The 25,653-nt window shown below is 33.5% G+C and overlaps 4 protein-coding genes across 11 annotated transcripts in view; 2 read left to right on the top strand and 2 right to left on the bottom strand.

Annotated features, from left to right (window-relative positions):
* LOC107264952 (lachesin) overlaps positions 1 to 5,631 on the top strand; it is a 68,652-nt gene extending 63,021 nt beyond the window's left edge. For all 4 annotated transcript variants that reach the window (XM_025082161.1, XM_015733798.2, XM_025082162.1 and 1 more), the window contains 3 exons: positions 104 to 223; positions 472 to 645; positions 750 to 5,631. In XM_025082161.1, the coding sequence (XP_024937929.1) occupies positions 104 to 223; positions 472 to 645; positions 750 to 1,078 (623 nt within the window). In that variant the 3' untranslated portion in view covers positions 1,079 to 5,631. The remainder of the gene's footprint in view (positions 1 to 103; positions 224 to 471; positions 646 to 749) is intronic.
* Positions 5,632 to 5,765: 134 nt separating this feature from the next.
* Positions 5,766 to 8,598, bottom strand: LOC107264951 (ATP-dependent RNA helicase DDX51). The gene is made up of 7 exons (XM_015733797.2): positions 8,349 to 8,598; positions 8,227 to 8,311; positions 7,438 to 8,066; positions 7,126 to 7,338; positions 6,845 to 7,055; positions 6,296 to 6,730; positions 5,766 to 6,222 (listed from the first exon to the last, which is right to left on the bottom strand). Exons 2-7 carry the CDS (start codon positions 8,247 to 8,249, stop codon positions 5,859 to 5,861), a joined length of 1,875 nt encoding a protein of 624 aa, XP_015589283.1. The 5' UTR covers positions 8,250 to 8,311; positions 8,349 to 8,598; the 3' UTR covers positions 5,766 to 5,858.
* A 304-nt stretch (positions 8,599 to 8,902) lies between these two features.
* On the top strand, positions 8,903 to 15,546 carry LOC107264939 (annexin B9). 4 transcript variants are annotated; one of them, XM_015733769.2, is made up of 7 exons: positions 8,903 to 9,001; positions 12,320 to 12,362; positions 12,463 to 12,844; positions 13,196 to 13,275; positions 13,606 to 13,852; positions 13,981 to 14,162; positions 14,330 to 15,068. In XM_015733769.2, the coding sequence occupies exons 2-7, from the start codon at positions 12,333 to 12,335 to the stop codon at positions 14,378 to 14,380; spliced, it is 972 nt and encodes a 323-aa protein (XP_015589255.1). In that variant the 5' UTR covers positions 8,903 to 9,001; positions 12,320 to 12,332; the 3' UTR covers positions 14,381 to 15,068. The 4 variants fall into 4 exon arrangements, with proteins under 4 accessions (XP_015589255.1, XP_015589253.1, XP_015589254.1 ...); XM_015733767.2 differs by lacking the exons at positions 8,903 to 9,001; positions 14,330 to 15,068 and adding exons at positions 11,613 to 11,777; positions 15,111 to 15,546; XM_015733768.2 differs by lacking the exon at positions 8,903 to 9,001 and adding an exon at positions 11,613 to 11,777 and having other exon boundaries at positions 14,873 to 15,090.
* Positions 15,547 to 15,814: 268 nt separating this feature from the next.
* On the bottom strand, positions 15,815 to 17,764 carry LOC107264941. Of its 2 annotated transcripts, XM_015733770.2 has the most exons (4): positions 17,033 to 17,741; positions 16,787 to 16,909; positions 16,315 to 16,407; positions 15,815 to 16,215 (listed from the first exon to the last, which is right to left on the bottom strand). In XM_015733770.2, exons 1-4 carry the CDS (start codon positions 17,100 to 17,102, stop codon positions 15,935 to 15,937), a joined length of 567 nt encoding a protein of 188 aa, XP_015589256.1. In that variant the 5' UTR covers positions 17,103 to 17,741; the 3' UTR covers positions 15,815 to 15,934. The 2 variants fall into 2 exon arrangements, with proteins under 2 accessions (XP_015589256.1, XP_015589257.1); XM_015733771.2 differs by lacking the exon at positions 16,315 to 16,407 and having other exon boundaries at positions 17,033 to 17,764.
* Positions 17,765 to 25,653: the final 7,889 nt, after the last annotated feature.

Raw genomic sequence — 25,653 nt, forward strand, 5'->3', positions numbered from 1 at the left:
ATTGCATACATTATTCCATAAAAAAGTATCGTACCGTATTGTGCGGTTTACGAGTAAATTAAAAACACGTGAATACAGGTTCAATCAGAATAATCTGTTACAGTTAAGCCACTGATCAAAGTAACGAATCAATTAGTAGCTGCACCGATCAACAGTGATGTTGTCCTACAATGTTACGTAGAAGCATCGCCACATCCGATGAACACATGGTACGAGGAATCGGGTGAGAAAATGATTTAATTAATAATATTATAAAAATTATAAGTATTATAACATTAATTATCAGTGATACTATTCAGTTTCTGTTATCGTGAGGTCTTATGTTCGTGACAGATAAATGTGTTCCATTTAATATTTTCCGAGGCAGACTCTCATATTAATTTTCAGCAAAATTCAATAAGCACTTCATCAAGTACGTTTGTCACTGTATACGCGTATATGCGCACGTGAAACATTTTATCGGTTTTCTAGGCGACAAGTTACTTCTAAGCGACAAGTACACGATGACAGACTATGCACTGAATAACGACTACTCCTGGCAGATGAATCTAACGGTTCACTCGCTCGACAAAAGAGACTTCGGTGGTTACACGTGTAGCGCAGTGAATGCCCTGGGAAAATCTGAAGGCGTGGTGCGTTTACAAGGTAATAATTAAACTTAATAATATTGACACGCATTCCACAGAAATATTGAGCCTATGAGATTTGGCTTGTATTCGAAGTATCCACGAGCAACGTGTCTATTGCAGAATTAAATCTACCAGTAAAGACTACACCGGGGACGATAACAAGACACACAGATTCAAGAGCGAAAAAGAAAGTATCGAAGGCAAAAAAGAAAAGTAGGCGTCCTAACATTGATGGATTTGATGACAATGACCTTATAAATGGTATTGAGGATGATCTTGGTACTACTCAGATCATGGCTGGTAATGCTCTAGAAGGTCAACGCACTGAGAAACCCTTAACGTTACCATCCCTCTCACCACCATGGGTCATACTTAACGAAGCAAGTTCGAGATACTCCTTGATCTCGAACTTGACAATTCTGTCGTTGTTATTTACGGTAACCCTGTAAGAATTGACAGTAAATTTGTAAATCCGATGCCAGAGGGACGTAGCCTGAATGCCTATTCGACAATCCAGTCATAAGACCTACGTCCTTTTGGCATGACACGGCCGACTTGTTATTACTGTAAATAGGGAGATGTGAAGGGTGGCATCCCAGTGAAATAGTTATTGGACGTTCGCGCGTATATTAAGCTAGGTTAACGAAAGCAAGATGGATGTTCTGGATGGATGAACGAGACACATCCTGCGAAAAGCCAGAAGGCCAAAAGTGAAGGACTGCTGGCAACATGGCCTACGAATAGTGTATGTGACAGAGAGAGATAGACATAGAGAGAGAGGCGGGAGGGGATGAATCGATCCCGAAAAAATGAGGTCTTCCTGTTGTTCGAAATAATAAGCTGTGCGTGCGATTTTTTGTACTGAATGTGGTAAATCGTCAGTGCAACCAATGAGAGGATGCTACTGCGGGATTACGACTTCTCATGTAAATAAGGGAATTGAGGCAGCGGATTTAATACGTAGAGCTTTAGTTCAATTTTTAAAATGGTTAAGATTCGTTTAAGACATCAAATGCGCAAATGTGTGAAACGTAGAGGAATAGGAAGTACCTTTATCGAATGCGTACAGTTCTTTTTCTGTTAGAAATGTAAACTTTGGTATGGATTCCTTAAGTGAGGTTGTAATTACTGAGGGGATGAGTATTCTGGTAATTGAGCTACGTGAAATAACTTTTAATGATAATTTTTATACTCATCGTGTGGAAAATAAACGCCGAATTTTTCGCGAGATATTCTATGTTATGATACGTACCCATTATACATCCGTAAGATCATTTATGACTTCACGTATCAAGTATCATGTGTTTCGTATCGGTTTTTCCGAAATAAAATAAAATAAAATTTCTGACGCGTATTCTGCATGACTGAAGTCAGAATAGCTGAAAGAGAACAAAAAGAATCACCTTACACATAAATCTGTATACATTAACAGTGAAATAATGCAAAGTGAATTACAATAGCGGTACGTGCTCTGCAGGAACGGTAGTAACAGAAAACGAATATTACAGAATCGCATTTTTATTCCAAAGAGCGGTTTCAGCATATTCCTGAAATGTTTCACGGTATTCGTAAATTTCACATCCGATTGACTATAATCACACGTACCATAACGATCCAACAATTCTTCCAAGAAGTTCTTCCAATATTTTAACGCATTTCTATCTACATAATGAAAATATTATTTTTTATATTGAAATACACCTTCAAAGTCACTGTGTACAATTCTTTTGAAAAATTACTGACAATGAGCATTAAAATGTGCAATGAGACTTCGACATTTTAGTTGTCGATTAATTCACAGGTAAAATTACTCCGATTGCTGTGTGTCGTTACCGCGTATAATTGAGTTATACTTACTACGTAAAGTGTGTTAATTGCCAACCACAATCACGGAACAATGTACTCTCAATAGAATTCGACAGATATTACATAACAAATAATTACCTTGATTAATGACGTTCCTTCAAGTCATTATACTCACGTATAATCAAACGAGAAGTAGCTTTACTAACTAACCGCGAATATACGTATAATATGAGAAACATTGAAAACTCGCAAATGGTCTCAAATGATCAAGGTGAAATTCAGTCCCCAACCTAGTATAATAACGCCTAATGACAAGTCATCAAAGTCTGTACTGTTAAAAAGACAATTACTGGTTGAGATATCACTGGATTTCTCATTTAATTTGAATTTTTTATTTCTGATAGAATTCATGTTTCTTCACTATTAAATTGGAAATTTTTAAAAGTAATTGGAAAAATAAACCTAGTCAATAAAATGACCAATCGCATATCGATTTTGACTAATAAGAAAAAAAATGAAAAGTACAGTCAAGCTAAGAATATTCAGACATAGGGCGTGAGACGAAGATCCTGTAATTGACTATGCTAATTGTGAAAGATTTTTTTTTTTAATATATTTTCTAAAGTTTTTTTATTTTGTCTTATCTTTACCTCGTGCTGCGTTCAAGACACTATATAACGTGTACAAGGTATATCTACTCTTGTTACTAGACGACAAACTTACGATTCAGTGCATAGGATTGTACATACATGATTTTACAAAGCGTGATTAATAACCTCAAAATTTGACAAGTAATTGAAATTTGAAAATTAATTTTTGTTTACTGTATAATGCCTACGCTTCGCGCGGAACGAATCAAAACTTTTGAGATAAATGGCGCACACAATGATTGGTCCGTACGAATGAGAGGAGTAAGACTTTTAATATTCGATTCATCTAAGCAAACTTGAATATCTTGAATGTATAGTGCATATATATTGCAACTGAATAACTGCTCTTATGCGTAAATTTGGACCATTCCCATTTGATGTTAATAATGCGATCATTATAAGGTCTTTTCATAGTGTATATGAAACGCAATTACAATTTGAATCTATTGGGCAAGGAGGAGAACGATCTGTCATTAATAGTTCTCAAAGAAATGAAATTCTGCTATCTTACGATCCGTGCTGAGCAGATGTAACGACAATAAATACAATATAGTATAATCCCCGATATGATTCAGGATTTTCTAAGAAAATGGATGAAGACCGTCTCTGGATAATTAAATGAAAATTTATTTTTTTCAATATTATACGTATTATTTATCCTTTTTAATCCTTTTTTTTCGTCGAAACGATAAAGTAATATCGGTGGGCTATTTCAGCCCTTCTAATAAATACTTGTTACTATTTTTTCCAGGGAATTCTTTAACCCAATAAAAAAACCTGAATCATTATACTTATCACGCCTTTAATTAAACTCCCATAGGTGTATAGGAAGGAATGGCGAATTTATCGGATATGATACGTAATGTATACATAAATATATATGTATATACAATTATATTGCAACGATACATATGAATATTATAGGACCACGTTTAATGTACATACACCCGTACCTATACATGTTTTAAGTATCCATGTAAATAACGTAAAACTAAGTGTTGGAGTCGTACGTACGACAGTATAATCGAACAATGACGTTCATGAATCTGCTATATGAAACGAGACTAGATTTTATATGTGATATTAATCAAATCGGTATGTAATATAATAAGGAGGATAAAAAGGCAACCTCGTTACCCGCATGAGATAAATCTATAACTGTACAGGTCATTTCGCAATGGATGCTGCGCATGGAACAATAACGCTTATTATATATATATATTTCTTTACATCTGCACCACATATATTTTAATATACTATAAAATTAGCTTTTACATCATAATATTCCTGATAAATGTTGTTTTTAATAACTTTGATTTTATAATCGAATTACATTAATTATATTAATAATTTTTATTACTTTAAATTAAAAATATATTCATGAAAATTTTATATTCCATACGTAACATCCCTGGCATTTAATCCTGTATAAATATAACAAAATCTGCAACGTTATAATTACAGCGAATTGTCGCTCCGTAACACAACGAATATTCGGACACTAATTTTTCGCTAATCCGGTAAGCTTTCGGGGATTCTTATCTTTGTGACGAATATCATACACTATACTATTTTCATAAAAGATGATTTTTTGAGTCAACATGCAATAAATTCATGTGGGGATGTTTCTTCGTTATACCGAGTGCAGTCGAACTAGTACAGCACTCAGGTTACTCAGGTCACTAAAAATTATCACATATACATGATGGATACGTACAGTCCAATCTCGATACAAGCTTGTCCATTACAATCAGTTTTCTCTCCGGTCTAATTATTTTGGAATTCGGAAGCTTCCTCTACTTAAAAGCTCTTTTGAATTCTGGGACGCATATCTTATTACAAGCCTCAAGTGAAATGTTAATTAAACGTACATGTGTAAAATTAAAGGCTTATGACGAGTGCTCTTACTCGATACTGCTACATCCGGTAGTGGGAAAACTGTAATTCGGAGAAATAATTCCCCCACAGGGCCAAATGGAGGCTTATAATGAGATTGGACTGCATATTGAATCTTATGATCGTCCCAATTACGACCCCGATAGCTGTGAAATACCCCATAGTTTTAAATTCAAGTATTGTATTCCAATGTGATTATAATTATTACTATATGCTATGTCTATCTTCATGTAAGTTGAGACATATGTGTATGTATTTTGACCTAAACCATGTATTTTGAAAATTGTAGACAAAGCAAGTTAAAACGATGTTACTTTGAGGAGGCTGTTGAAATTCTATTGGATTCCGATCATTAAATTATTCGTATTGCAATCAAACGTATTAAGTGGTAATTTCGTATCATATCGAGATAACATGGAAACGTAAATAAAAAAATAGTCTGGATGCATTTTTCCAAGTTGTAATATTGCGTAGAGTAATAAAAATGAATAAAATCGTATCTGTGAAGTTATTAGATAAACAATATTGTTTATCTTTCATAAATTAAATTGTGAATAATTGCCTTCGATGAAATAAAATGATCACAGTAATAATTAGTATTATATATAATTTGGAATTGCCGTTACTACCGATAACAAAACTTATGATAGGAAAGACATATGATGTATGATACCATTAACTTCAGACAATAAAATGTTATTATCGATGTTATAATAATAGTATTATTTATGATTTCAGTAATTCAATGTATGATTAAAAGACAATTGTAACTAGGAAGGCAAAATACTTGGGACATACTACGTGATGGTACGTAAATATATTTACACGTTGCCGTAACAATACATACACAAATAGTTTCCTTTGAAATCAATTTCTATTAAGACTGTTTTCCACGTCTACGCTTTGTTGCTTTCAATCGTTGTAATGTTTCCGATTGTTTTTTATTCAAGGTTTCTTTTAATTTCTCAACGTGTGCTTGATAATCTATGGATTCAGCAAAAGTCTCCAATTCCAATTTTTCGATATTTGGTACTTTTTTATGCGCAGCAGTTAACATTTTGTTAAACATAGCTATTTGATTAGGAGCCAGGATTGACACTGCAGTTCCTTTAATTCCAGCACGACCCGTTCTACCTGCTCTATGAATATATCCCTTGATGTGTTTAGGAAGATCATAGGACACAACGAGTTTTACACCTGGAATATCCAATCCTCGGGCCAGAGCGTCTGAGCTTATAAGCCTATTCGGAAATAAAGAGAAATACAGAATGTAACTACATTGAAGGATTTTTTAAATCCATAATAAGAACTTACACTTGAATTTTTCCATCAGCAAACTTTGTAAGAACGTCCTCACGTTGTTTCGGTGCCAAGAGTGCTGATAACTCACCAACTACAATATTTTTTTCATTGAGAAAAGACTGGGCAAGAATGGCTAGTCTGTGAGCTGATTCACCAGAATTTGTAAACACTAATGCTCTTTCTGATATTTCGTTCTTGGTCAAGAGTTGTAAAAGTGCCAGTGGTTTATATTCTGATGAACATTCAACTGCTAGCTCTGTCAATTCATCGGGACTAGTGTAACGTCCAACAAACTCGCCAGTGTCAGCATCCAAGTCGACATCATCGTCTTTATCAGTTATCACTGACGTGAATAATATCGGCTGAAATAAGCCGAGTCGACTTAACTTTTCAGGATCTTGAGATAAGGTTGCGCTAAATAATAGCTTCTGCGCCGGCCGATTTGAGCTATTTTTTTAATAACGATATTAGTTCTGAATTTTTTGTTGCAAAAAAAAACTACAAAACACTAAACACAAATGTCACCGTATATAATATATTAATATGTCAAGAATAATTTACCTCGAGCGTAAATTCTCAACGGTAAGTGGTGGTACTGATAAATGAGGTGATGGAAGATGCTGCAGCCATTCTGTAGAGCGATCAGCTTCATCGATTACTAAAAATCGCAAAGCGGCCAAGGAAAAACCGACAGTTTTTTTAATATGATCCACAAGGCGACCGGGCGTAGCTATTACAATGTCCACTCGACTTATAATCTGGCCTCTCTCGGCTATAAAAGCAAAACGAAATTTAGTAAGATTCTAAAAAGTGTTTAATATTATCAATCAGTTAATACGAACTTTTTTTTACAAGATGCATTTGTTCTTGTTCAAAGGATGAAGCCCCTGAAATTAGCGTCACTCTGAGATTTGTATGTGCTGTGTACAAAAGCATAACTTTATAGACCTGTGCAGCTAACTCTTGCACTGGTAGAACAATCAAACAGCGTACCTTTGGTACAAATCGAAACTGTAATTCCTGGACTATTGGCAATACATATGCCAATGTCTTACCTAAATATAAATAGAGTATAATTAGAAAAAGAGCAATATTAATTTTATTTAATTGTGTATTATATAACCCAGTATCTACAGCAAAATTATAATACATACCACTACCAGTCGGTGCAGACACGCATGTATCCCGTGGCCACCAGCCCATTTTTCTGTCTTTGGAACATTTCAATAACCACGTTATCATGCTGGCTTGAACAGGAAAAAGTTTAGTAATGCCATTTTTTCTTAAAACTTCAAGAAGTTTTGAATCTAGAATGGCTTCAAATTTTTCTAAGTCAGGGCTATTACTTAAATCTGCAGATATAATTTCTGGATGGGCTAACCAATCTGGCAATACTCTTTTAATGGATTGTTTTGTTTTATGTAACTCAGAACCTAAGACCATAAAGTCCTGCTTGCCTTCTAATTCATTTAGCGCATCCTTCAGTTTTATTGGATCAACTGACTTCTTAATGCTTTCTGTTTCAAACTTATTTACAATCACATGTTCTACAGTTTCTGTAATTACATGCTCTGTAAGGCTACTATTCTCCTGTTTGATGACCTTTTGATTCTTTCTTTTCTTCTTCACAGGACCTTTTTCTTGCTGCACATCTCGTTTTTCTATTTCATTACCCTTGACAGTACCAGCAGCTTTCTGCTTTTTACGATCCTCAATTCTCTTCAGTAAAGCTGAAAGATGGTCTTCTTCAACTTTGGGTTTTTCCACATCTTCTCCCTGATATCTAAATTACATTAAATTTATAAATATGACATATATACGTCATAATAATTGAAATTAATATTACTTATTTATATAACAATTGTCAATAATAAATATAAATTATAATGAATGCGAATTTTTTGGAGTAAATAAAAATTACAAAGAAATCTCTTTTGCCTTACCGATTTATTACAAAAAGACTCATTTTGTATAATGTCCATACGCTATTACTTTTCTAGGTTATCCAATGTTTAACAATATTCTCACATAACAAGTCATTGTATTATATTTTTTAGGTGTTCACATTAAAAATTGATTATACTGCATAAAATATGTAAAATAGTACTATAAGTAAGTATAGGTATGTAAATAATTTAAAAACGTATCTATCGTCAACAATTCATCCACAGTAGAAACACGTTTCAAACATTATGCAGAAATATACATGTCCTTCTTTCCTTCCTTTTCTTATGGCTGACTCCTCCAATGAGGAGATGTGCCAGGAAATATACATGTAGCGCCACATATTTAAGACTAGCAACCACTGAAATGTAGGAATACTAAAGGTTGTACGGAATTGTTGGGGACCGCGTAAAGAGAGATACCGAGGAAACAGGCCAATGTAGTAGGCTATCTCTATCACACATTGTACAGTCTCTCAAAAAGTTTAAGCTTTGATAAAGCAGTACCTTGTATCTTACTCAATTACATGCAGATAAACAAGGACACAACGACGATACAATTAGTGTTATTGGCCTAGTGTAACCTAACCTAACCTAACCTAACCTACTCATCTCTGCTATATTGGCCTGTTTTCACGTTATCCCTGTCTAGGTGGCGCCCCTCCACTACCGTACGCGTCCAGTATACTTCTATTTCAGTGATCTATGGCTATGTTTTCACACATCAAGTATAGAGATGAAATGCATGTGCTGCACATCTATACATCTATGAACTGTAAGTATAATCCAATATATTTCAATTCTCCTTCAACTACGGTGGAAACATAGCCTCTATGTACCTAAAGTCAACCAGCCAACTTCATTCTTTGAATACCTTTAATTACTATATATTCCGGATAGTAATATTAAAATTTCGGAGTCTACAATCGAACAAATCCTTATTTTTCAAAAAAGACGACAAAACAGGAAGGAGCATAGAGATAAGAATTAGAAGTATTTTGACGTAAGTTTTGCTATGTGTGTACTAAACAGTTCATAGTAGTAAACGTGTGTATACGTGTACATACATATAAAACAAATGTATATACAGAACTTACGTTTTATGTATACGCTAGATAGTATGCACATACATACGCATGCGGAGCGAATAGTCAGATGCAACTTTAGATTAAGAATTTCACAGATAGAACATATGATATTATCTAGATTCTACCACGCGCGGTCTGATAAAGAAATTAAACATATGTGTGTTTAAATAAACAATCGTTTACACCACTGCTGCTACAGTATAAGCTGCCTTGCAGAATATTGAGGATCATTTGATTAATATTAAACAGTAACTTATTCTTTGACTTTTCTGCCATAATGTACTTCAACTAATTAATTCTCAGAATTAAAGCGAATTACAATTACACTGAGTATAAGTTAACTAAATTTAAATATACCATAGCACTGGCAAGTATAGCATATTCGTTCTTTCTTATCGATTAACCTAAAAATCTAATGTCGCGGCCTGACTATAAAACTTTGAATCGCAAGCCGGCACTATCCTTAAAATACAGATTCACTTCTTTTTATCATATACCCTGGATAACATACAGAATATTCCAACTCGTCACATAGCAAATCGTTCAATTAAAAAATATGTAAGCGATATAAGGTACAATAATTAAAATAATAAAATACATTTGTCACAATATATTTTCTCTAAATAAACTTTTCTTATTTAATTAAAACCTAGTTTTTAGTAGTAAATAACAGAATAATTGCAGTTGAAATGTTACTTACATATGTAACGATCCATGTCAATAATAGTGCTAAAGAGATTCAATTGAGATAAAATAAAACCGCAAAACATAAGTCTTCCAAGACTTTAAGTCTATTTCTGTACCGAACCGAAACAATCATTGTTTTCTGGTATTGAAATCACGTGACTCATCAATCATCGATGAGTCATTCTGCATGTCGAAGGAATATTCACTCTATTAAGATTATTCATATCTTACTGTAAGTAGAATAATACTAAGAATTCAAGAAAAATTCAGCATCCATATGATCTCACGCCTATGTATCATCGAATGACGTGTTTAATATACATGTCGCGTCATATAATTTCATCATTAAAAACCTTAGCCACATCGCGCATATATTTATACGTCATAGTGACACACATAATGACATACACTATCCTAATAACTGCCTTACAACCCTGGAAATGATCGATACTTAATTTCCCTAAAAGTATTAATTAATAACAAAAAATACTACATACACATACGTCGTTGAAAATATGAAACACCGGACATTATTTTTTTGTTCAGTTTTTGTTTAAATAAACATGTATATTTTCTGTACCATTCAACCCTGAAATTTCCTGAATCCATAATTCTTTTTTTATCCAATAATCGATACCACCACGGAAAGCGCCAAAATGTCTCGCCATACTGGCACCGCAACTTTGCCTTCAATTCGGCGTACATAAAGTTAGGTGTGTAAAATGACATAAAACATAGATGTTAATAAAACTAATTATTCTTAATTCATTTGTTTTTCTCTTATTTGTCTATTAAGGTGGTTCGAGCAGATACAAGATACGGGTCTGAATTTTTTATATATTCTTAGCAGGTGCTAAAGAGACATGTGTACAAAATTTCAAAATTACCTACCGTCTAGTTTACGAGATATACGAAATGAAAGTAGTAAAATAATGCACTATATTAAATATATTTCCATTGTTAAAATATTAATATTTTTGTCGAGATATTTCAGCTTCTAAGTGGTAATAGTGGATGAAATTTCTAGGAGACACTTTTTAATTAACCTAAAACTGAGAGAGTAATCTGGCCTGAAATTGTTCGCATTTTTCAAATTCACAAGAAAATTTTGGTATCGTATTTCAGCTTTTAGTTAACAATTGCAAAAGTGGTATCAAAATGATCGTTAACTTTGCAGAATGTATGCTGAACTGTAATTTGCGAAAACATCTGGAAAAAATCTTGTAATTTACAACTTTTGTTTATATTTTACTAGTATTGTAAATATGAGATCCGGAGTCCCGTTAAATAAATATCAATTGTATTATATGTATAATCAAATCAAATTTTTCAAAATATGCCGATATACGTATTCGAATCTGTCACACCCTCCTTATGCTCTCAGGTAAATTTTTGTACCTTATGCATGCCGGATTAATTGAATGAACTCCACCCTCGTATTATGTATTTATTCTATGTATCAGGAACAATCATTTTTGCAAACTTTTTGCAAATCTCTTCCTTCCTGACGCCTTCTATTTCTCCGATATCCTTGTCAGCATTTGCCCCACCGACCAACTTTCATTCTCCCCACCAACAGTCCGGCATATCCTTTTTATTCCCAGAGTCGCTCCCACTAACCGGCCGCTCCCAAGCGTCAGTCGACTCGACTAAGTTGGGTACCAGTTCTCCAAAAGAGTTGCTTCAGTTAACGTGACTTCGTGTCTCGCATTAAAACCAACCTTCGCAGCCACACCCAGAGAATTCTTACCGAATCGATAGGAAAGCAGTGTTAAGGTATATTATACCGTATATCCAATCCTTTTGCAATAATTTCAAATCCATTTCGTTTCTTCGTTCTAGCCGGTGAGTTCATCGGTTTTTTGTCGGAATAACTGTGAATCCGCGTTACGTGGCTACGGTTCGTGGATTGATTATGCTCGCCATGTCGATTTCTCCACTATATTGACGTTGAGATATTTTTGTACTTATTAAGGAGGGTGAGAGAGAGGAATTTGGGGCACCTATATGGTGAAATGTCAATTAACTAAATGAGAAAGGAGATATGTCTGATGTCAACAGTAGTTAAGAAATTATATCATAGGTGGCGATACTTGAGTTGTCTTGTGGAATTATAAAGTAACAGAGTATATACAAATAGTTATAATTAGCGAATGAAGAAAATCAAATGTCTATAGAAAATGCGTTAATGCCAATACCGTTTGGTTCAATGAACCGAATTAATACTTTTTCTGACTAGACTGTGTATATAATGTTTAGATGTTTCATTTAGCATTACATATGTATTATATGAGACCTAATCTTTATTTTCTTTTTAGATAACAAGAAACTATGTCGACCACACGATATGCTCACGGGCAGGTAATTAACTTTGATAAGTACATTAGCGAGTCATGATTAAGCCTAATGAGTAACTATTTTTAGAATAGTATTATTATAATTTATATGTTTCGTCAAGCAGCCGACGCCCACTGTTTATCCTGCCGATCCGTTCGATCCTGAAGCCGATGCCGCTCTTCTCAGAACTGCAATGAAAGGCTTTGGTACCGACGAGCAAGCTATCATCGATGTTCTTGCTCATCGTGGTATCATTCAACGTCTAGAAATTGCTGACAAATTTAAAACTATGTATGGAAAGGATCTCATTTCGGAATTAAAATCCGAGCTGGGTGGAAATTTTGAGAATGCGATTGTCGCCCTGATGACTCCTTTGCCGGAATATTATGCACGTGAATTACACGATGCAATTTCTGGTATCGGTACCGATGAAGGTGCCATCATTGAAGTTCTTGCTTCTCTCAGCAACTATGGCATACAAACTATCTCTGCTGTCTACAAGGATCGTGAGTGAATTGACTAATTGCCTTTAGCCTTGGTTGTAGGACGGGAATTCCTTACAGCATTACCTCATTTGGTGACTCACTTCACAATAGTTGACCTTGGATACCTGTAAATATATCTAAAAAACGCAAAGTATAAGATTCGTAGTATTGTAATGAAAAATTCGTCATGTAATCAAGGTCATCTTAAAATAATAGAAAGGAAGTGACTTGATTACTCTGCACTTCTTTTTAATTTAATTTATACAGCATAGTATTTTATTCAAGGAAAATTATAAGTTTGATGTAATGAATTTAAGTTGTGCTTCATAACGTACAATTATTTATAGTATTAATTTATTTATATTCTTTCAGTATACGGAAGTGATCTAGAGAGTGATCTCAAAGGAGATACTTCTGGACATTTCAAGCGGCTCTTGGTATCTTTGTCCTGTGTAAGTAATTTTCATGCATGTAACACAAGTGCTTTTGGATTTGGAATATGTAATTGTATACATAGTTATTCGCGTCAAAAGCACCATCTAAAGTTGGACTCGATTGAAGAATTCTGTTAATCGAGGCAGTGTGACCTTCTTAAACAAATGAAAGAATGTGAAAATCATGATGTTAGCAATGTTATGATATTATCTTTTATTTCTTTAATGATGTTGCCGTGCTCCGATTCATGAAATCACTCATTCGGGGCTATTTTCAGCTGGTGTGTTTGCCGTGAATAACTCTGTTTATGATATTTCGTGATGTAATCAATGTTTTGCTATTTATAGGCTAATCGGGACGAAGATTCAACAGTAGATGAAGCTGCTGCCATCGAATCAGCCCAGGCCCTGCTTGAAGCTGGTGAAGGCCAATGGGGTACCGATGAAAGTGTTTTCAACTCTATTTTGATTACCAAAAGTTATCCCCAACTGCGTAAGATTTTCAAAGAGTATGAAAGACTGGCTGGACACGATCTGGAGGATGCCATTAAGCGAGAATTCTCAGGATCAATTGAAGATGGCTACCTTGCCGTTGGTAAATACATATTTGAATTTTATATAAAGCACTCATTCGCATTTACCAATGATGATATCTTTACGGGAATAAGAAAATTTAATGTACTAAACATGTGTGTAAATATGACAATTGTTTTTGTTTTTCAGTAAGGTGCGCTCGTGACAAAACTGGCTATTTCGCAAAGCGTCTTCACGACGCAATGTCAGGACTTGGTACAACAGATACCACCCTGATTCGGATAATCGTGGCACGTTCTGAAATTGATCTGGGTGACATCAAGGAGACCTACGAGAGAATGTATGGCCAGTCTTTAGCAGGCGATATTGACGTGAGTACTTTTAGTTATGAAAAAACAGAAATGTATTTGAAGACGTGCACTGCTATCTTCGAATTGCACTGGTACTTTATGCATGTACACCAATCATCTTCTTGCCATTATGTCTCCATTAACTTTCTTTAATTACATTACCATCCCGTATATTTCGTGAATTTCAGGGGGACTGCTCGGGAGACTACAAGAGACTATTGCTTACCTTACTGGGCTGAGAATATTTAACTTTCATGGAAACTTTATATTATAGTATACATATATTACATGATATTACGGGTGGTATTTTTTCAGCCTTAATTGCTATAATCTTCTTTAGAAATTTCATATACTGTGTAAAAAATCTCTATTGTATTATATATAACAGTGAGCACGCGGAATTTCATTTTTTTATACTTGTACATAATGTGCAAGAACTAATTAGGTTTGAGTTACAGTATTGTGCATGCTGTGTCGGGTAGGGATTGGAATAATTAGATACGTTTTGAAATCAAATAAACCACCGAAAATACAATGTGCAATTATACCATTAAGTGGTCTTATACCAAATGACTAGACTTAAACATTACTACCGTTATTCATACTCACACATTACACCAGCTCGTATATGCATGTATGCGTGCCATTGTGTATTTGCATAAACACATATACATTCATGTACTGTGAATTTGGTTTTAATACATATGTGCCACATTCTTTTCCGTTTACAGAGCGACTGCAGCGACGATTTTAAACGGCTTCTGCTTGCGCTCGTGAATTAATTCACAGTTATACTGTGAATCTTTCTTCTCGTTTATGATTAATCAGTGTCTCTTATAACATTTATTTATATTATTAATTCACATCATATAAAAAATGTAAAAAATTATTTTTGTTCATAATAAAAATGCACGCCGGTGATCTTCACTTGCAATTTAAAAAATTTGAACCCGTTTCTTGTTTTTACAGAGTGATTGTCCAGGGGAATGGAAAAGACTTCTGATTGCTTTGCTGAACTAAGAAAGTCCTTAAACTAAAAGCGAAATACTATTAAGACATTCCAATAGTTAAAAATATGTTATGTTAGACCAATTTACGTGTTTTACGCTTGATAAAATACAACAGGTATATTTAGGTGTTGCGCAACGAACAAAAACCTGGACTTTAAATTACACACGTGCCTTGATCTTATTTAATTAAATATAGCAGAAGTAGAAAACAGATCAGTATACTTAGAATCAATTGGCTTATTTTTACATGTCACAGCATTTTACACTTGGCCTATATATTTCAAAACCAATAAACACAAAGTCATTGTTAGAATACTAAATTTATACTTTAAAATACATTTCAAACTTCAATACATCATGATGTTTATGATGAAAGAAGTTTGATTTTAAAAAAAGCAGTATCTCAATTAATGCAAAACTATAACTTATAATCTGACACACGTTACTTTGGAAATAACCACTATTTCAAAATTTACTTCACACTGCTACATCACACTCTATCAAAATCAATTATATGATCCACAAAGAAAATTAGCATTGAAATTGATTTTTTTTTTTCAGGATATTAACAGCCTTATATATGTTTAACCATAAGAGTAGCTTATAATGATGTGATTTTTGTATTATTCGACGTTGACTGTTATGAAAAATTTATGTGATCAATTTTATTATTTAATAAAAATATCTTGTATTTAACATTTCAAAAAAAAACATGTTATACATACAAAATTCAGTCATGCTACATAAGTAGAAGATATTGATGTGAACAAACAGTAAAGTCATTCAAATCATATTAACAATAGGTTTCTCATGTAGGAAACCTAATTTTCTTAAAATTGTCTTAGACCTATTAGAAACATCCAATTCTTGAGTGTTTTGATGTGCAATGTTGAAACATCCAATTTCTTGTTTGGCAATTACACATCTCATTACTTTTGCTTCAAAACGTACACAAGCAGATAGATGGTGCTTATCAAAATCTATGTTGTGTAGACGTATGCAGAGGTCTACTTCTAAAGAGTCTATAAAATGTTCTCCAAAACAAATTGGTGGTGGATTTCTAACTGTAACAGATTACAACATGCCATAGCAGATTGCACTTATTTTGTCATATAATATAAATGTATATACTAATTTAATAGATCAATACAAAGGAGACTAACCAGAAACTGTATCATTGAAAAGAGTATCAGAGTTATAGGAAATTGTCATGGAGATTCCATAATCATTAGGCAAATAAGTGATGTTAGTACACACTGAAACAAAAAATGATATTCATTACATTAACTTATGACTGAAAAGTTATTGGACTAACAGTTTGAGTTCTATGCAACATGATCGTGCTGTTCATATATTATATCAACAAGCGCCACTACATTTTTCAAGATAATATTAGATTTGTTCTTGTTACCTACACTTTGTGCAATTTTCAAAAAGTGCAAATTCTTATTGGATTATATTTTTAAATAACCAATGAAAGCTTGCCCTTTTTTGAAAAGTGCAGAAAGTTATACATAACGAGACAAACCTATTGAACATATTAAAACACTATTGCACCATGTGACACTGTTTTGTGAGTTTTGTACGACCTCTGGTACTCAGCTGGTTAATAAATAAATAACGTCACTGAATTACCTGTAGCATTGATGTAAATACGAGGCAGGTCAATATATTCACAACATCCACAATTATTGTTTGCACACTTGCAGCTATTAAAACTGGTGTCCTGTAACTGATTTTCTTCTATTCTATTGTTTTCTACAGAAGAAATACATAATTAGTAATCAAGAATTTTTGTTCCGTGAAGAATATTACGATAAGTAAGATTTCTTGAATCCATCAAAAAACAGTCAACAACGAAATAAAAAATATTTTCATAACCTGCATATTCGGCTTGGATAACTGAAATCACGATAACTGCAACTGTAACGAATATTAAAAAACTACGCATGTTTTTGAAGCTAAGTTACACTATGCAACACAAGAAAATGAAGAATAAAATCACTTTTAGTAATAAATTATTATCAGCTATTGACATGATCTCTTGAGCTTTAGTTGACTAAAGACTGTTTTCTTCGACGCGGTTCACTGTATAAACTTGGTTCGCTGTGTTATTAGCCAATCAGGCACTTATATTTTGAAGATAAACGGAGCTTATACATCAGCTGTTCTCTGGCTGACTCGCTACCAGGGTTGGGTAGGTAGGATACTCGATGTAAATTACATGGTTTTTGACATGTAGTATACTAGGTATTTTACGTCCCTAGTTTTCTACTCTATGTAGTCTACGTCGAGCGATGTAGGCGCCCCTTCAGGTCGTTAATGCAACTATACGCATCTGCAATCCGCATGTGATCTGCATCACATACACATTAATCGTTTGTTTGTCGATTTGCATTTACGGGAAATTCACATAGAACCAAGTAATAAGAAACAAAGTTCATATAATTTTTGATTACTTATACGACCCTTAGTTTAGGCACTCTTGGCACTCATCATTTCATCCACAAACTTTTCTCAAGATTGATAATTTATAAAAAGTATAAAAAATATTAATCATTGCCCATTGCTATACAGTTTAGATGTGCTTTAAATGAGGTTAGGTTGGTTGTTGACGTATTCGACGTTTTCTACTTTTTCGACGTATAATACCAGGTAGTCTACATGACATGTTAAAAACCCTAGATATCATCATTTTACCCAAACCTGCTCGTTACCAATACCCATGGAGACTAGAGTAGAGGATAGGGATGTTCGATTCCGATTTAATTCTTTAAAAGATCGATTATTTTTGTCAATAAATCGATTTTTTAAATCGATTCTATGCTATTTGATTTATTTATGAATCGATACTTTACCCCAAGAATCGAAAAATCCGATACCTTTTTGAAATTTTTTTACTTGCTAACAGAGGAAGTTTTGTGTTCATAACAAAATCTCATCAGCATACCCGATTCTTAGCGTTATTGCCAAAAAATATTCAGCGGTTGTTGAAACGTCAGTACCTTCAGAGAGATTATTCACAAGGGCTGGCAATATTGTAACAGAATCTACGAATAGACATTCGCCCGAACATCTACAACAGTTATTATTTCTAAATTCGTTATCTATGAAAGATTGGCAGTTAGAAATAAAATAAGTAAATTTTTATTAAAAATTAAATAGTATAAGTATGCTTTAGAAAACCTGTGTTTCGTAAATATTTTCCTTAATAATATGCCATTTTCTAAAACAGGAAGGCCTGATTCTTTAATTACCTATTTAATTTATAAATTAATTTTAAGAATCAAAAAACTAAAACCAATTGAAGTTCAAAATTAATAAATATGTATTAATAATAAAAATTATATGTGCTTGTTTTAATTATACTTAAACAATGTGTTTACGATTTTTTAGATCGATTCTTACAAGATCGACTCTTTGATTCCGATTTTTTAACAGAATCGATTTGTATAATTCGATTCTTCTAAGAAAATCGAACATCCCTAGTAGAGGAGTCCCATCTCTAATAGGGGAATCAACGAAAAAACGACACCAGAAATACGTCGAAAATAAGAAATTCACTATTTCGCCGATGGCGTCGCTGTTGTCAATAACTAACCTATATATAGATATAGAAGCCATGTAGATTATATATATATGTATATCTTTTCGCCCGGTACACTCCCCACCATGGGCGATTTCACTAGCGGAGTCAGCGTCGCAAGTGTCGTTCCGTCAAATCCTTAGCGACCCTAGCAACCGCTTCCGTATCGTTGCTATGTATTTTTAGCGTAAGCCGTTATAAATTACGGAACGTGGCATGCTCGATGTTACTCATCATGTTCCGTGCTCCGTGAAATACGTAATATTTTGCCAATATTTCCATGCGTGAAATGTCATTACCTGTCACCTGTCATTACCAGCTCTATAGACGAGGTCATTATCAATATCGTTAGAGAAATGAAATTTCTCTACGATAAAAGTCATCGTGACTTTAAAAATGAAGTAATGATTCACTTATCTGTATGAATACACGCATACACATTTTTTTTGATATTTATATATTGACAGATAATGACAGGTGACAGGTGACATTTGACAATGATGTTTCGTGCTCCGTGAAGTCCTTAAAGACCCTAGCAACCGCTTCCGGATCGTTGCTATGTCCAAGACGTCATAAAAATCGTAGAGACTTAGTAAACGCTCGGTTTTAAAAACGATTTTCTCCTTCTTGATTGGAGGATTCAATGGAATTACGTAAATATCAAATGAAGATCTTATTGCTTATTTCTTATTCCTTATTTCTTATTATATTGCATTGTAGAATGGCCTTAAAGGTTTGTGTTCAGGAAATCTTTTTCTTTTTGTTCCTTATTGGCTTTGTGCTCTAGAGAGCTTGGCTCTCTGCCAGCGTACCTAGGAATAGGGCCGCGTGGAAAAACATTAATTTGAATCTAATCAGTTTCTAATAATGCACCATATGTGGCAGATACGTGCCGAGCGAGCGCTCGTTAAAATTCTGGGGGTTGATTACGTAACTCAAATGTAGTGAAAACGCTTAAAGTGAATAGCTCTTACGGCCAATTTCTTCACCTTCGGATATAATGTATCATGCGGATAAATTTCTAAAACATGAAAATAATTGGCTAGCTGCGGATTTATCCGCAGGATAAATTTTATCCGAAGGTGAAGAAATTGGCCATTAGCTAATCGCGACACAATCGGCACAACAGACTCGTAGTACTGGTAGTAAATTTCGGCATGTACCCAGGGTATATTCCTTAATTGAACCACGGTTGCGGTTGTTAAATTTTAATGGCCTCGGCCTATTTTTGTCACCAGCCGAAATCAGCCGATGCAATTTGTCTGAAATTTAATAACCGTAACTATGGTTCAGTAACGAAATATGGTTCCGAACTGTTAGGTCGGCTCATTGTAGGACTTTTCGTGCGTTTGTCCTAACATTTTTATCTGCTCCGGAACACTTCAGGTGTGTTCGCAAATAAGTTGAGAACGTGAGACCAACCGCATCAAATGCATTCCATAACCCTTATGTGAATACCCAAACTATTGTACGTTGTTCAATAGCCGGGGTACCCGGGTACCCTCACGGTAAATCCATGCAATAAAACAAGTTTATGAGCGGGAATTCGTCACTGGATTTGTTTATTCGACATCTGAGTCACATTAGGTGCTTCCACTACATGAGGCAGCCCTTTTTAAGGTATTCTGAAATGCCTTGGAGGGGAATTATGGCAAATGCCCTATGGTTTATGCGAGAAGTTCAGTAGTGTTACCGTCATTCTCAAACGAGACCTAACTGAACGCGGACGTTTGTAAATGCAGTGATATTTTGGGTAACTCTGTCGATTAGCCCCTTTTCCGAAAAAAGCCAAAAGAATTTTTTTTTCACCTCGATTGGCTTGTTGGAATGTTAAATAATGAAGATCAGTCGGGGAAGCCCGAATTTTTTTTTATTTTTTTATTTTAGCCAATTCTATCAGCGATTCGATCAATAACTACGTTTATACGAAGGTCTTAAACCGGTTTAGTTAATAATGATTTAAAGGAATAGACAAATCATAGACATTTCTACTTGTAAGGATTATTTGGGATTGGCTAGTTCCTTTAGATCAGTACTAAATGAACTGGTTCAAGCCGCCGTAGCCTATGAGTACATTTCCATCGTGCAGAATTTTAGTAGAAGTGACCAATGACGTTCGCGTATTCTTTTCAAATGTTGTGCATGATTGGTTAATCCTCTTTAAATCATGCACAGTAAAAAACGTAGTGATAAGTTTTTAATATTAAAGTGTACAGAAATGTCATAGACACGTAGAACTGTAAAACATAAATAATAAATATAAGTAAAAATGAAGTAATTTAATACATAGGGTGCGTTCCGAAATATACTGACAGTACTGCCAGGACTGTAACCAACGCTGTGTCCTTATTCATCCATACGCATCTAAGAGAGATGTAATTACTTTTACAGTACTGTCAGTACATTTCGGAACGCACCCAGAAACTCAGTGTACTCGAACTTCATGGTATATGAGTGCAGGTTTGATTGCTCATCTGGGAGCAATATCGTGACCTAACCAAATTTCAGATTTTTCCAGCTTTAGTTATGCTTATGTTGTATTAGGTTGGATGTGGTTAAATACAAATAGTAAATAAAAACATGACTAATGATGGATTTCAAAAGGCATCTTCGCAAAAAGTCCACAGTGGTTGTTTTTCCATTGTAGCTATTAACATTGGCCTGTTTTTGTACATTAGTACAAAAAAAGATTTATATCGTTCGAGATATCATATAGAACTATGTGTATATAATCATATAACATAGTATAGTACCAGATAAAAAACTTATATCTATCTGATCAGATCTAAAATAATAAAAAAATATACTTTGAAAATGTAATTCTATAAAGATTGAGTTTTATTGATGATTATTGTAGAAACATGTATGATTCTACGGAATCTTTCGTTTAAAAATTTAACTCTGTCTTTAACATTGATGTGGATACCAGCCCGTATCTGAATCACAGGAAATGAGGAGACCGATAGAAGAGCACAAACGGCGGCAAAAGATTCGAAAATAAACGAAATACCAGTAACACTACAGAATCTTATAGTAAAAACGAGAGAAATAATTACAAAGGAATGGTAAAAGAAATTAGATAGCTACTAGATCAAACTAAAATACATTAAACAGACTGTGGAAATATGGAAAACACCAACCACAATTAACTGAAGAGAACAAATAGCATTAACAAAAATAAGGTTTGGACTCATGGAAGTATCTTCTAGCTACATGTTCAACGGAGAAGAGCACCAAAGTGCACTAAATGCAATACGAAACTAATAGAGCAACATATTTATTCTATAGAAATGCTCAGGATATATGCGTGCAAGACAATGTTTAAAAATGTAGACACAATTATGCAACATTTTAACAAGCAACGTAGAGTCAATTAAGAAAGTTATATACTTCTGTAAAATCATAAATGTTACAAATAAACTGTAAAAAATTATGAAAAATGTAAAATAAGACAAATATTAATATAGAACTGTTCAATGATCTACAAGGTCAACGCCATAAATAAGTAAAGGAGAGTGTTAACGGCGGAAAAAACGACTCGCGTTTCAGTGACATCCGATCGCCAGTAAAAACTGGAACGAACTTTCACAAGCCGACATGAAATTACGGACTTTTAACAACATATAACATTAAACGATATAAAAGTTATACGAATATCTTTAGCATGAATCACATTAACAATCAGATAAGTAATAGTTTATCTTTAGATACGTTTATCAATTAAATTTTAGGAGTTGTAGAGTAATTTAGGTTATGTATCAATTTTTGACACGCAAGATACAATTTGGCTCGTTTCAATCGCGATACATTCAAGTGTTAGAAACCCCGACAGTAGACGAACATTATTAAAACTGTATTTAATTATTAGATTTGAATGATTCAACTCAAAGAATACGTTGATTTTAGTTAAAAAGCTTTAACGTATGTGTTGTAACACTTTATTTTCAATTTGTCAATTCACCGTGTTCGTAAACAAAAACAATCGAAACCGGTGTTCTAGACATGTCAGAAACTGGGCCGTTTACCTTATATGTATATTATATAATTATTTTTTTTTGGGCAGTTTGCATTGGCCATACTTCAATGGTTTTTTCCAGCTGAGTCGGATGAGAGTTAAAATACATCTTTAAATTACTAATATATTACCTATACAATATTCCATCTTTTATTTGATCTCCGGTGGAAATATACCTAATGTGTCATCAGTCACCATATTTATATGATTTGGGTAGGTTAGATTAGGTTATTTTATCTTTCGTGTAGTTGGCTGCGGAAACGTTAGAAACTCTGCACGTTTAGTGCATTAAAGTCACGTTACCTGTATGAGCATTTGAATGAGACAAAAAAAAATAATTTTAAGAGCTTTCTGCCTACAAATTAGTTAATTAGAATACTGCAGTTAAATATTAAATAACATAGATTTAGATTATTAGATATTATGTAAAATGAAATTGCGGATTTTAACAAACTTCTAAGTGATTTAGAAAAAAAATTTCTTGACATTTTTTAAAACTTTGATTCAAGTTAACCCGTTTACTAAAAAGTGTATATTTTATTATTCGTCATACTGACAAGGAAACCCCTCCAACCCGACCCCACCGATTTCACTAATTTTTTGATATGTTGTAGTACTCGACAAAATAAGAGACACGTATTTTTTTTTTTGTGCTGACATCCACTTTAAAGGGGTGAAAACGACCCCTGAAATTCACCCCCGAAAATCGTTTTTTCATCATATCTCGACTTCTTTTAGAAAAAAAATGTCTTCACAATTTTTAAAACTTTGATTCAAGTTAATCCGTTTACTAAAAAGTGTATATTTTATTATTCGTCATACTGAGATATAAATAAGAAAGAAGGAAAAAAAATGTTTTCGCAACATGATGCGATAAAATCGCATGGAGCAGCTAAAGGTCAATGCAGAAAAGAAAAATATTTGCCGGAGAGAAAAATAATCTTTTCAATTTTGGAACATGGAGTGTATTTGCGGGCTTCTGTTATACGTGTTGCGACTTTCACAAACGTAAGAATACTAAAGAAAATAAGTTTGTCGATATTTTGGCAATAAAGACATTTTTCAATTGTTTACTTAAATTTTTTTTTTTCGTGATTTTCGAAAAAAGTTATGATTCATATTATCATTATTTTATTTTTTATAAACATTTAAAAAATTTCTAGATAAAAAGTATATATTTTTTATGTAATATAGTTTGACGATCGCAGAGTTCATGCTACAGATTGTATTTTCTAAACCGTTTCGTTCATTTATTTATTCGGTAACTAGTCTTGAAGTGTGCAATAATTATTATATATCACAAATTGAGAAAGGTATATAAAAATGGTAAAAGAGGTAGAACGTTTTTAAAAATATTTTATTTTCACATACATACAGTGCTCAGAATAAGCTGATATTACAAATTTATAAGCTAAGAAAATAAGCTATTATTTGAGCATGTAGCAAAATAATATTTGCTTGCATGTCAATTCTTTATTACGGAGCTTCAACAGCTTTGGCGGACGCGTCGGTACGACTGTAATATCAGAAGTCTCATTGGCCAGACATATTACGAAAAATGATTTTGATCAATAAGAAGTTTAATGTTCTGAAATTTACTCAAATAGAAAGATTGACCCAACAGCTGTGAAGGTTCTTTTATTCCTACTGGTGTCAAGTTCAAGGAGACGCGAACGAAAGATATTTTCGGTGTAATATAGTTTATAATCTGCGATTTTTGCGTTATTCATTCAAATAAAGAATTCTTTGCTTTGATACGTTGGCCCCAACATCAACATATCGCTGTTATCACATCCGTTAAATTATGCACTAGCAGTCAGAAATACCAAAAGTCCGATGGAGTGGAACTATAATACAAATTCGCAAAACCATATGTTGTTGTTGTTTCCTTTTTTTTTTAGAGAAAAATTAAGGAAATAAATCATAAAGGAAAATTATAGAACTCTGGTGCTTATTTGTCAATTTCAAGAATTACAATCAATTTGATTAAAGGGATTCGGGAGCACTGTCGCTATCATGTATCTTCACAAATTTCCATATGAAAAACTTCTTTACAGATCACTCACAGATTGAGGATATTAGAAATACGAAATAATATTTTTTGGAAAATGTATGTTGAATAAGAGTAATATTAATTTACCATTCTACGACTAATTTTCTTGTCATACGTAAATAAAATTATGAAAATTTAGACATATTTAAAATATTGTGGCTAAAATTCAGAACAAATGGCTAAATCAATATATAATGTTACAGATGCATATGGGACAGAAATATTTGCAGATGTTCAGTATATACGATTTTGGTAGAGCTCAGACGGAGAATTCATAATATTCTATATTCTATTTACGCACGGTGTTAAATTGCAGATGAATCGCAGAATCAATGAAATCAAAATTTACAAAGAAAATTAAATTTTAGTTAAAGATGATATATTAATATCTGAAAACATCTGAAACTTCCGGTTTCAATAAGACACACAAAAAAATCTAGAGAATTGAATGAAATGCCTTATGTTCAACAACTAATTTCAAAAATTTCTTCAGTACTGCATGCTGTGGATCATTTGTACTTGCTGATAGATGTCATGCAACAAAGGGAACTTTTTTACCCCAATATTTCTATGTATGGTGCCGTACATGGTGACAGATGCTATGCTATTTTAACATGGCGATGAACAACTTTTTTTAGACCATGAACGTAGACTACCAGAACATGTCATCATTTGAAGGCAAAGCCAGAAGAAAGGGAATGAAGGAAGGAAGGAAGACGAGTATGGGCGTTTTTTTCACAAAGGGATTTGACCAGCATATGTATATGTATGTTAGCCCTACTCGTAGTTGCATAATTATGTTTAATTTTACATCAGCTGCTAAGATTTTACGTAAGTAAAAGTTTAAC

The sequence above is a fragment of the Cephus cinctus genome, unplaced genomic scaffold (assembly GCF_000341935.2).
Source record: "Cephus cinctus unplaced genomic scaffold, Ccin1 Ccin1_scaffold0204, whole genome shotgun sequence".
Taxonomy (NCBI): domain Eukaryota; kingdom Metazoa; phylum Arthropoda; class Insecta; order Hymenoptera; family Cephidae; genus Cephus; species Cephus cinctus.

Coding starts and splice junctions, on each gene's coding strand:
- LOC107264951 (XM_015733797.2), bottom strand. CDS start 8,249: ATGAGTCTTTTTGTAATAAATCG. Junction 6,731..6,844: donor GTTGAGAATTTACGCTCGAG/GTAAATTATTCT, acceptor TTAAAAAAATAG/CTCAAATCGGCCGGCGCAGA. Junction 6,223..6,295: donor GCTGATGGAAAAATTCAAGT/GTAAGTTCTTAT, acceptor ATTTCCGAATAG/GCTTATAAGCTCAGACGCTC.
- LOC107264939 (XM_015733769.2), top strand. CDS start 12,333: ATGTCGACCACACGATATGCTCACGGGCAG. Junction 13,853..13,980: donor AGATGGCTACCTTGCCGTTG/GTAAATACATAT, acceptor TTTGTTTTTCAG/TAAGGTGCGCTCGTGACAAA. Junction 14,163..14,329: donor CTTTAGCAGGCGATATTGAC/GTGAGTACTTTT, acceptor CGTGAATTTCAG/GGGGACTGCTCGGGAGACTA.
- LOC107264941 (XM_015733770.2), bottom strand. CDS start 17,102: ATGCGTAGTTTTTTAATATTCGTTACAGTTGCAGTTATCGTGATTTCA. Junction 16,408..16,786: donor TATTTACATCAATGCTACAG/GTAATTCAGTGA, acceptor TTTTTGTTTCAG/TGTGTACTAACATCACTTAT. Junction 16,216..16,314: donor TTTCAATGATACAGTTTCTG/GTTAGTCTCCTT, acceptor AATCTGTTACAG/TTAGAAATCCACCACCAATT.